Raw genomic sequence first — 10,709 nt, forward strand, 5'->3', positions numbered from 1 at the left:
GAATGTTCTACGCCCGCCGCAGTTAGAAGCGCAATTTGTTTATGTTACTTTCTGAGCAATAAAAGCACGACGTCAATATGGGTGGTCCCACCTCGGGTCTTCTCTAATGCAGTCGCTTGACATGATGTTGATGACTGGGTGCTGAACTGGATTGAGGTGGCGGCTCCCTCGCCGTGTGCTAATCATCAGTCGCTCTTCGGAGTTGTTCGTGTGGAATTAATCTGAGTATTGTGTGCGGACGCCCCAGGATGAGGTGGTGCCTGTAATCCCTGTGAGAATTAAATTATGTCTTAATTGAATTGATTTCCAGTGAAAGCGGCCACTTGCTAATGTCGGAATCGAGGGGCCATGCACAGCTATATCCATACAACTGAAGTGGCCGGCAAATTACGCAACATAATTGCGCCGTAATGAAGAGATATCTACGCCTGGGAAAGGGTGCAGCCACTCAAGACGAGTCAGCTCAAGTGCTCATTGAACTGTAATGGAGATATGATGGCTTTTTCAGTAGTTTGTTGACCTCGAGATATGACCCCAATGTCGCCTCCCTTTTAAATGTCAAATACATCTATTATAAATAGGTGTTCGTCAATAAAATTAGCACAAATTAGACAGGTTGGTAAGACATCACTATTCTGAGCCTTGGAACGAAACATTTTTTAAAATCGATATGGCCCTGTTGTTATCATTATATACGGATATAACTTGAGAAGTGGATAATCTATAAATTTTATATAATCCTTGATAAAATGACACCTTTCAAACCCGAAGAGTTTATTATTGTGTTCGTTGAAAAGAAGAAGCGTTTCCGACCATAAAGCATAAATTTTCTTGATTAGGCTAGTCGATCTAGCCATGTGCGTCTCACATGGTCTATCCGTCTGTCTGTCTGTTTGAATTTCAAGCTCTCGGAAATTATAAGGTCCAGAGAATTGAGATATAACATGCAGGCCTTTGCAGCGCAAGTTTTTTTTAAATGTGCCCCCACTCTAACGCCCACAAATCACGAAAGTCTATCATGTCGCTATGAGTCGTGGTAGGGGTCAATATTTTCGATATAAAAACGCATAGATTTTCCAAAACGAACTTTTATTAGCATAAATTTATTGTGACTTATTTTTTTTATAATTGGTTAGCTGAGTAACAGATAAACAATAGTCGGGGCACTCGAGTATATTCTTTTTGTTTGTCAAGCATACAGTCGGGGAAAAAATAATAAAAACGACAAGTTCTTCTGCACTTAAAAGCCAATTCCTAAGTATGAGGGCAAGTTTTTGACTTCAAACTAACAACATGTAGAGCACTGATATCCATACATTATTTTGCGTTCCTTTTTTAATACAAGAAAGAAAGCAAACTTCGGCAAGCCGAAGTTCATATACCCTTGCAGCTATTGCAAAAATTAAATATTTTTTAAAACATTAAAATTATGATTTGCTTGCGTATATGTTTAAAAACTTGAAGCTATGATGATTTGCAGCTCAATTATTAGATAGTTATTTTATATATTTTTTTTATTTCTATGGGAGCTATATGATATAGTCGTCCGATTTTGATGAAATTTAAACCGTAAATTGGAAATATTTAATCATTACTATATGTCGAAGAACTAAAAAAAAATTATAAAACAGCAAAGATATAATTTTGTTTGTATTTTTTTCCGATTGTTCCTATGGGAGCTATATGATATAGTCGTCCGATTTTGATGAAATTTAAACCGTGATTCTGAAATATTTAACTTTTACTTTATGTCGAAGAACTAAAAAAATAAATTAAAAAACACCAAAGTTATAATTTTTTTTATTTATTTTTTCGATTGTTCCTATGTGAGTTATATGCTATAGTCGTCCGATCCGGCTCGATCCGACTTATATACTACCTGCAATAGGAAGACAATTTTTGGGAAAGTTTCTTGCAGATAGCTTTACAACTGAGAGACTAGTTTGCGTAGAAACGGACGGACAGACGGACGGACAGACGGACATGGCTAGATCAACTCTCTCTCTAGTGATGCTGATTAAGAATATATACACTTTATAGGGTCGAAAACGTATCCTTCACTGCGTTGCAAACTTCTGACTGAAATTATAATACCCTCTGCAAGGGTATAAAAACATTTTTTAAAAAAGGTACAAGCACGCTAAAAAATAGAAAATTATTTCCATGTTTTAAACAAATTTTGCATTATGTTTTATGGGCAAAATCGCCTATAAATCCAAATTGTAGGCGATTTTCTAAAATCAAAGGCGAATTTCTATAATTAAACTGAGGATATGTGTATTTGAATTTAAACAAGAAAGAAAGCAAACTTCGGCAAGCCGAAGTTCATATACCCTTGCAGCTATCGCAAGAATTAAACATTTTTGAAAACATTAAAATTATGATTTACTTGCGTATATGTTTAAAAACATTGAAGCTATGACGATTTGCAGCTTAATTATTTGATAGTTCTTTTATATATTTTTATTATTCGTATGGCAGCTATATGATATAGTCGTCCGATTTTGATAAAATTTAAACCATAATTCTGAAATACTTAACCATTACAATATGTCCAAAAACTAATAGAAAAATTAAAAAACGGCATAGTTATAATTTTTGTTGTATTTTTTTTCCGATTGTTCCTATGATATAGTCGTCCGATTTTGATGAAATTTAAACCGTAATTCGGAAATATTTAACAATTACTAAATGTCGAAGAACTAAACAAAAAAATAAACAAGAAAGAAAGCAAACTTCGGCAAGCCGAAGTTCATATACCCTTGCAGCTATTGCAAGAATTAAATACTTTTAAAAACATTAAAATTATGATTATACGCAGTTTATATACAATAAAAACTTTTCCGCCACTGTATATTAACTTTTTAACTACTTTCTTGTTTTACACTTTTGATAGGAGGCACCCCAAAAGACTAAGTAAAAAAATCACAACTCAAGTAGGCGTATAATTGTCAACTTGACATCATTTAATTTGTGCATACAGATTTTCAGTCAAGTCAAGACTAAAGAACAAATCGGTCGAACAATCTGGAAGTCTTTGTTAATTTCTTTGTTAATCTTTGCTGTGGACAAGGTTTTTAAAAAAAACGTGGAATAATTTAATAATACAAAACTTTTTTGGCAGTGAGATAAGTGGTAGAGTTGTGAAAAACTGTTGTGTTTCCGAACAAATTTCAAGCACCTTTTTTTTTAACTTGACCTCCCAACGGTGGTATATATTATTAATAAGTTATTTTTCTTCGGTTTTATTAAAATCACCAATTTTCAGAGTGGATAAAATGGACTACGGTCGTCGCAAGCGTGGTCATTCGACTGACGAGGACGTGGAGGACTTCCACCGGAAAAGAATTGCCGAGGTAAAGCTGGCGACTGTGGAGAAGTTGATGCGAGGTCTGAGTTTTCAGGGCAGCAGTTCCATCGAGCTTAAGCTCGAAAACCTTTCGTACTTGCTGCGCGACGTTCGTGCAAATCTCAAAGAGGAAATCCTGTGCCTCCTGGTATCCTGCGTGGGCGAGCATCCCGGGCACACCAGTGCCTACGCAACGTTCGTGGGCCTGCTAAATGTAGGGTGCTCGGAGTTCGGCGCCGAGTGCATGGTCTTTATGGTGCAGAAGCTGTACGAGTTCTTGTGCAGTCGCGAGTGGTCCAAGTGCCAGGCAATAGTTCACTTCCTTGTGAATCTGTACAACTGCAAAGTCGTCAGCTCGTCCTCCTTGCTGAACTTCCTCGCGGGTTTCGTGAGCGAGTGTGAGAACCAGAGCGATCCAGACGATGAAGCAGACTCCGGACCCCAGACTCGTCGCGATTGGTTGGCCTTCTGCGTGCTTTCCGCCCTACCCTTCGTGGGCAAGGACCTGCAGCTAAAGGCGGGATTTGAGCGTCTAATGATCACGCTGCAGATTTACATCAAGAAGCGTTGCGCGCTGCACGCCACCATGCTGAGTGTTTGGCCTAACTCTGAGCAGGAGGACAAATTGGAGTTGCTGTGGCAGCAGGTGGACACAATGCAGCAGCAGCAGTGGGCGGAACCTGAGCACCAGTTGATCCCCCGTCCGTATCTGGCCTTTGACAGGACGTTAAGCGAGTCCCTGCCCCATTGTCTGCCAAACTTCGAAGTGCCGCCCCACGAGCAGGGATGCAGCTATCCTCCGACACGTGTGTCCTTTCGCATCTTCTCCTACGAGCGCGATGACCTTCAATTGCCCTCTCCGCTGCGGATCGAGCGGCATTTGTTGGAGGTCCAGATACTGGACATGCTCCACTGCCATCATCTGGAAAGGAGGGTTTGTGCCGATAGCCTCCTGTCCTATGCCGCCTCAAAGCCCCAGTTGTCCGTTCATCACAGCATCGTGGAGGTGATCCTGGGTGAGATGCTGCAGTTGCCCAGTTCCCAGTGGATCACTCTCAACTATGGATCTATTCTGGTGGAGCTGTGCAAGCGCCAGCCGGACAAGATACCCCAAGTGGTGGAGCAGGCGGCGGATATCCTCTTCGCCAGACTGGATTCAATGAGCGTGGCCTGCTTTGATCGGCTGGTCAACTGGCTGTCGCACCATATAAGCAACTTCGGGTTTCTCTGGCACTGGAAGAAGTGGTCCCAGAGTTTCACGTTCCAAGTCGATACCAGTGCCACCAAATTCCAGCCAATGGTTGTTTTCCTCGCCGAGCTGCTTAAGAAGTGTCTCAGGTGGGTAATATTTACTTAACAAAACATCAAGCTTCTCAGAAGTTGTTCCCTTCATTTTGTTTTGTTGTTAAAAAAAAAAAACAAAAAAGAAGGGAAACTTCGGCAAGCTGAAAAGCGTATACCAGCTTTCTCAAAATTTAAATAATCTTTAAAACAATATTCATTATAACTATTCCGATTTTATGCCTATATCTTTTATGTCTATCGTCGTTTCATCGTTGTTCGATATTAATAAAAATAAACCGTAGCTCTGAAATACTAAGCCATTACTAAGTAACAAAGTATATAAGAAAAACCGCGAAGTTATATAGGAGTTTTATGCTATAGTCGTCCGATTTTGATGAAATTTAAACCGTAATTCTGAAATACAATATTTAAACATATCGAAGAACTAAAAACAAATAAAAAAACGGCAAAGTAATTTTTTTCATTTGTATTACGATTGTTCCTATGGGAGCTATATGCTGTAGTCCGATCCGACTCGTTCCGACTTATGTACTACCTGCAATAGAAAGACAACTTTTGGGAAAGTTTCATGCAGATTGCATTAAAACTGAGGGACAAGTTTGCGTAGAAACGGTTGTAGGACGGACGGACAGACGGACATGGCTAGATCGACTGACCTAGTGATGCTGATCAAGAATATATACAAGATGCACTGGTATGTAGCCTTACTAGCTTCAGCTTTTAGAGTCTTATATCCCGCCAAACCAGCTGGTTTTTCAAAAAGACGTAGAACAAATTAGTTTCAACCAAAATTCCCAGAATATACTTTTTTTTCGTACCATGACAGCCCTTGCAGCCTCCTTTTAATTTCGTTGAGAAACTATAAAAGGAACCGCGGACTTGCAAAAATGCTTAAGGCTTGGATCGTATCAATTCTGAGGCACAATAATAAAATACATCAAATATGTTATTATAAACTAAATTTTTTAAGCAAGAATTTCATTCGCGCTCTAAGTAATCGCAAAGTATTTTAGAACAACTAATTTCTGAGCTTGCGGATCCGAATTCGTCTTCCAAATGCTTGGCGGAAAGTTTCTGTGAGTTTTTTTTGCAAGTGAACATAAAAATAACAAAGGGAATTTAGAATCCGTGTGAAGCTTTCGGAAGAGAAAACTGGAACAGGTCTAGGAAATTCGAATCCGTACAAGTCTTTCGGGTGTGAAAACTGAAACATGGCCGATAGTAATCGTTAAATATTTCAGAATTACGGTTTGAGTTTCGGACGAGATGCAAGGACACTGCCTTTTTTGCCTTAAATATAAGCTAACTCCGCTTTGCACCACCAAAACAAAATCCAGATTATCGTATCACCAGAGAATAGTAGAGATTCAACCGGACATCCCGGCCGGAGTTCTTCCGCCGGCTCCACTTCCGCACTTGAAGTTCACCGACGAGCTGCTGCCGGGTGCGATGTTGTCTAGGAACCTCCTTGAAGCGATGCGCAGCAAACAATCTTGCCCAGAAAAGATAATCAGCCTGCTAAGTGGCCCCAGTGATGTTGGGCTTCTGCTCAAGATCAACGTGTTCACCCAGAACTGCATCTACCTGGGATCCAAATCATTCAGTCACACTTTCGCAATTCTTGCCAAGTACCACTCGGTCTTCAAGGTGAGTTAAATTTTATATTATTATTATTTATTATAGGTTATTATGTTATAGGTGAGTAGTTACCTTTCAAGCTTCTCCCATGCACAAAGGAATTTTACAGTAAAAGTAACCAATCCTAACTGATCATTTTTGGGGTTGAACTTACCAAAGTTTATATACCCTTGCAGCTATTGCAAAAATTGATATTCTTGAAAACGTTAAAATTATCATTTACTTGCGTATATGTTGAAAAACATTGAAGATATGTTAATTTTCAACTTAATTATTCGATATTTCCTATGACAGCTATATGATATCGTTGTCCGATTTCAATAAAATTTAAAGCGTAATTTTGAACTGTTAAATTATAAAAGGATTAAAAAACAAGAAAGAAAGCAAACTTCGGCAAGCCGAAGTTCATATACCCTTGCAGCTATTGCAAGAATTAAACATTTTTGAAAACATTAAAATTATAATTTACTTGCGTATAAGTTTAAAAACATTGAAGCTATGATGATTTGCAGCTCAATTATTTGATAGTTATTTTATATATTTTTATTGTTCCTATGGGAGCTATATGATATAGTCGTCCGACTTTGATGAAATTTAAACCGTAAATCGAAAATATTTAACCATTACTAAATGTCAAAGAACTAAACAAAAAATTAAAAAACAGAAAAGTTATAATTTTTTTTCATTTATTTTTCCGATTGTTCCTATGGGAGCTATATGCTATAGTCGTCCGATTTTGATGAAATTTTTACCATAATTCTGAAATATTTAACCATTGCTTTATGTCGAAGAACAAAACAAAAAATTAAAAAACAGCAAAGTTATAATTTTTTTTCAATTATTTTTCCGATTGTTCCTATGGGAGCTATATGCTATAGTCGTCCGATTTTGATGAAATTTAAACCATAATTCTGAAATATTTAACCATTGCTATATGTCGAAGAACTAAACAAAAAAATTAAAAAACAGCAAAGTTATAATTTTTTTTCATTTATTTTTCCGATTGTTCCTATGGGAGCTATATGCTATAGTCGTCCGATCCGGCTCGTTCCGACTTATATACTACCTGCAATAGAAAGACAACTTTTGGGAAAGTTTCATGCAGATAGCTTTAAAACTGAGAGACTAGTTTGCATATAAACGGACGGACAGACGGACAGACGGACAGACGGACATGGCTAGATCGACTCGCCTAGTGATGCTGATCAAGAATATATATACTTTATAGGGTCGGAGATGTCTCCTTCACTGCGTTGCAAACTTCTGACTGAAATTATAATACCCTCTGCAAGGGTATAAAAAAATTTCAAATTAGAAAAGTAACATTCAAAAAAAAAAATATTCAAATTGAGAACAAAATATTTCTTTAGATTTTTTGGTGCCCGCGACACCAATATTAATAAAATAATCGACCCTAATAACAATTAATATTATTTTTTTGTGTTGTATATTAGTTTTTTAAACATGTCTTAATATTAAAATATATATATTTTTTTTTAATGTATATTTATTCAAAATTAACAGGTATACTGCTACCTATGTAGCAGCTTGGGCAGGTTGTAAATATAGGGGATAACAAAATTTTGGCATATAAGATTATACATTAATTTTACTTCATTTACATCTTAATTTCTTCAGACTTCAAATGTATTAAATATATCTTAATGGAAGGTCATGTGGGTGGTATCTTTTAAGTCTTATTTTCGTAGGTCTCCATATTAGCCTCTTCGCCAGGGAGTTAGGATGAGATCCAAGACGTCGGAGGTAGTTTTTGGGCGTGCGTACGACATACATCGCCTATCTTTGCGATTTGGAGATCTCTTTCTATATCACTAGTTCTCATGACCCAGGGGGCATTACAAATCAATCTGATAATCTTACTTTGTTACTTTCGACTTAGACGCTGTGCCGTAGATTTGTATTGCATATTTCCAGATTGGACTAAAAATTGCTTTATAGATGCGAACTTTGTTGGACAGTAAGAGCTTATTTCTTGGAGATAGAACTGCTTGACCATGGTTGTGTGCCTATGGAAAGTGAGTCCTCTATTCAAAATCCCACCAAGGTACTTGTAGTAGGACTCGTGTCGAAGTACAGAGCCGAGCATGGAAATGCCTGAGCAGTTTTTTGGCCTTGTGGACAAGCACAAGCACATTTGCTGCAGTTGATGCCTATGTTCCATTCTTTAGTCCACTTTACACGTACTCCTGCAGGCCCAAGGTTGCATTATCTATACTTGAACTCCTGGAAAAAAAAATATTTCAAGATTACTTTATACGGCGTCCTACGGGGTATGCATTGTTATATGAACTATGTAGTACTTTCAGTTCTCGTATATAAAGATATGAGGGATGCAGCATACTTTTGGGCTGCACTAGACTTCCAAAACTGCTTCAATTTCAAATTAATTAAACAGTTGGAAGGCCGAAAAAGGCCATGTCCGCCTATCCGTTCGTTATATATAACTAGTCTCTCAGTTTTAAAGCTATCTGCATGCAACTTTCTCAACTTTATATTGCAGTAAGTATATAAGTCGGAACGAGCCGGATCGGACGACTATAGCATATAGCTCCCATAAGAACAACCGGAAAAATAAATGAAAAAAATTATAACTTTGCTGTTTTTTATTTTTTGTTTAGTTAATTTTTTAGAGTTACGGTTACAATTTCATCAAAATCGGACAACTATAACACAAAACAATAAATAAATATTAAAAGCAAGAAAGGAAGCAAACTTCGGCAAACCGAAGTTCATATACCCTTGCAGCTATTGCAAAAATTAAATGTTTTTTAAAACATTAAAATTATGATTTACTTGCGTATTTGTTTAAAAACATTGAAGCTATGATGACTTGCAGCTCAATTATTAGATAGTTATTTTATATATTTTTATTATTTCTATGGGAGCTATATGATTTTGAGAAATTTAAACCGTAATTATGAAATAGTTTAATGTTTTCAAGAGTATTTAATTTTTGCATTAGCTGCAGGGTATATGAACTTCGGCTTTCCGAAGTTTGCTTCCTTTCTTGTTTTACTAAAATTTAGTGAGATCTGCTTTTGACGTAGAACATCGATATCTTAATTCAGATGTTTTGTTTTTTGAGTGTACTCTCTCCTTCGATACAAAATAGAATTAAATAAACTAAAGCAATCCTAATCCGAATCCTATTCCCTCACGATTTAGAATTTGTCTGCTGGCGATTCGGAACGGCAGCATGCGATCTTGAAAGGAATCTTTGAGGTATGGGTGGACAGCGAACACTTTCGGTTTGTGGTTGCCGAAAAGCTTCTCCGGATGGAAGTACTTGAGTCCAGATGCATCGTGTCATGGATTTTTGGCCCCCTGATGCGAAAGGAATTGAGCAAGATGTACATCTGGGAGCTGCTCCACTCCACTGTTCGCTGGGTCAAGAACCTCCAGAGGCGGAATGCAGTTGTGGAAGTAGACAGTCCAAGTGGGACTGATTATGTGGTTACAGGCATCCTTTTAGACATCGTGCATCGCTTCGTAAAGGCTCTGAGATCTGCTCCTGTGGAACAGGAAAAATCTGAGGAGCGCTACTGGTTCAACTGGGTTCTTGGTAGACTGCAAGAGACGCTCTTTATATATGCCGATGACTACAAGAAGATGTCCTCCAAGCTGGTTAAAATTTCAGAAGAGACCGAGCTAAGAGGTGACATTTCAAAAACAATCCAGGGTTTTTTGGCCTACGTTATGTAATCATTATGTGATTCCCATAATTTCGTAATTTTTATATAATTCAAAGGATATGCATCCTATACCATAAAAGCAATAAACTTGTCGTTATTATATCTGCCAATAAATATAATTTTTTTTTCCCAATCGCTTCTGGTAGGTAAGTTGGCGCTTTGCAAAACTGTGTACGCATATTTAATTGGATTTCCAATTGGAAAATTATAGATTTCAATTTCTGTTTAATTTAAATTCCATACTTAAAAATAAAAATTAAAGTGAAACTCACATCACCCTGCTGCTCTGTTTATGTGGCCGTTCCAGGTTAGGGTATTGTTGAATTTGAGGCCCAGATTAGTTGCGTTGTCGACATAAATCATCATGCATTTAGACTTTTTTGGGTTTAAGGCTAGACCATAAGCACTTTCCCAATGACTAATGCTTTGATGGTCAGTGTTACAAGCACCGACACAGTCATTAATTCGACAATGAGAACTACTAACGTATACTTGCACATTGTCAGCATACATGTGGACTTTACAATGGGATAAAGCTCCGACACACGGCATGCAGACAAAGTCAGGTGGCAATCAAAGCTCTGCAAGCGCACACAACCAGAAGCGCGCTAGTGCGCATTACAATCGAGGAATTGGAACGTACCCAGCACACTCAACTAACGCTCAAATGAATGCCTATGATATAACAGGTAACGAAGGAACAT

At 37.7% G+C, this 10,709-nt stretch overlaps 1 protein-coding gene across 3 annotated transcripts; it reads left to right on the forward strand.

Moving 5' to 3' along the window:
- Positions 1-343: 343 nt before the first annotated feature.
- Positions 344-10,113, forward strand: LOC108135858 (nuclear cap-binding protein subunit 1). 3 transcript variants are annotated; one of them, XM_017256758.2, is made up of 5 exons: positions 2,984-3,073; positions 3,125-3,211; positions 3,269-4,687; positions 5,992-6,301; positions 9,479-10,113. In XM_017256758.2, the coding sequence occupies exons 3-5, from the start codon at positions 3,279-3,281 to the stop codon at positions 10,013-10,015; spliced, it is 2,256 nt and encodes a 751-aa protein (XP_017112247.1). In that variant the 5' UTR covers positions 2,984-3,073; positions 3,125-3,211; positions 3,269-3,278; the 3' UTR covers positions 10,016-10,113. The 3 variants fall into 3 exon arrangements, with proteins under 3 accessions (XP_017112248.1, XP_017112247.1, XP_017112246.1); XM_017256759.2 differs by lacking the exons at positions 2,984-3,073; positions 3,125-3,211 and adding an exon at positions 344-615; XM_017256757.2 differs by having other exon boundaries at positions 3,000-3,211.
- Positions 10,114-10,709: the final 596 nt, after the last annotated feature.

Source organism: Drosophila elegans, unplaced genomic scaffold (assembly GCF_018152505.1).
Source record: "Drosophila elegans isolate 14027-0461.03 unplaced genomic scaffold, ASM1815250v1 contig_476, whole genome shotgun sequence".
Classification (NCBI taxonomy): Eukaryota; Metazoa; Arthropoda; class Insecta; order Diptera; family Drosophilidae; genus Drosophila; species Drosophila elegans.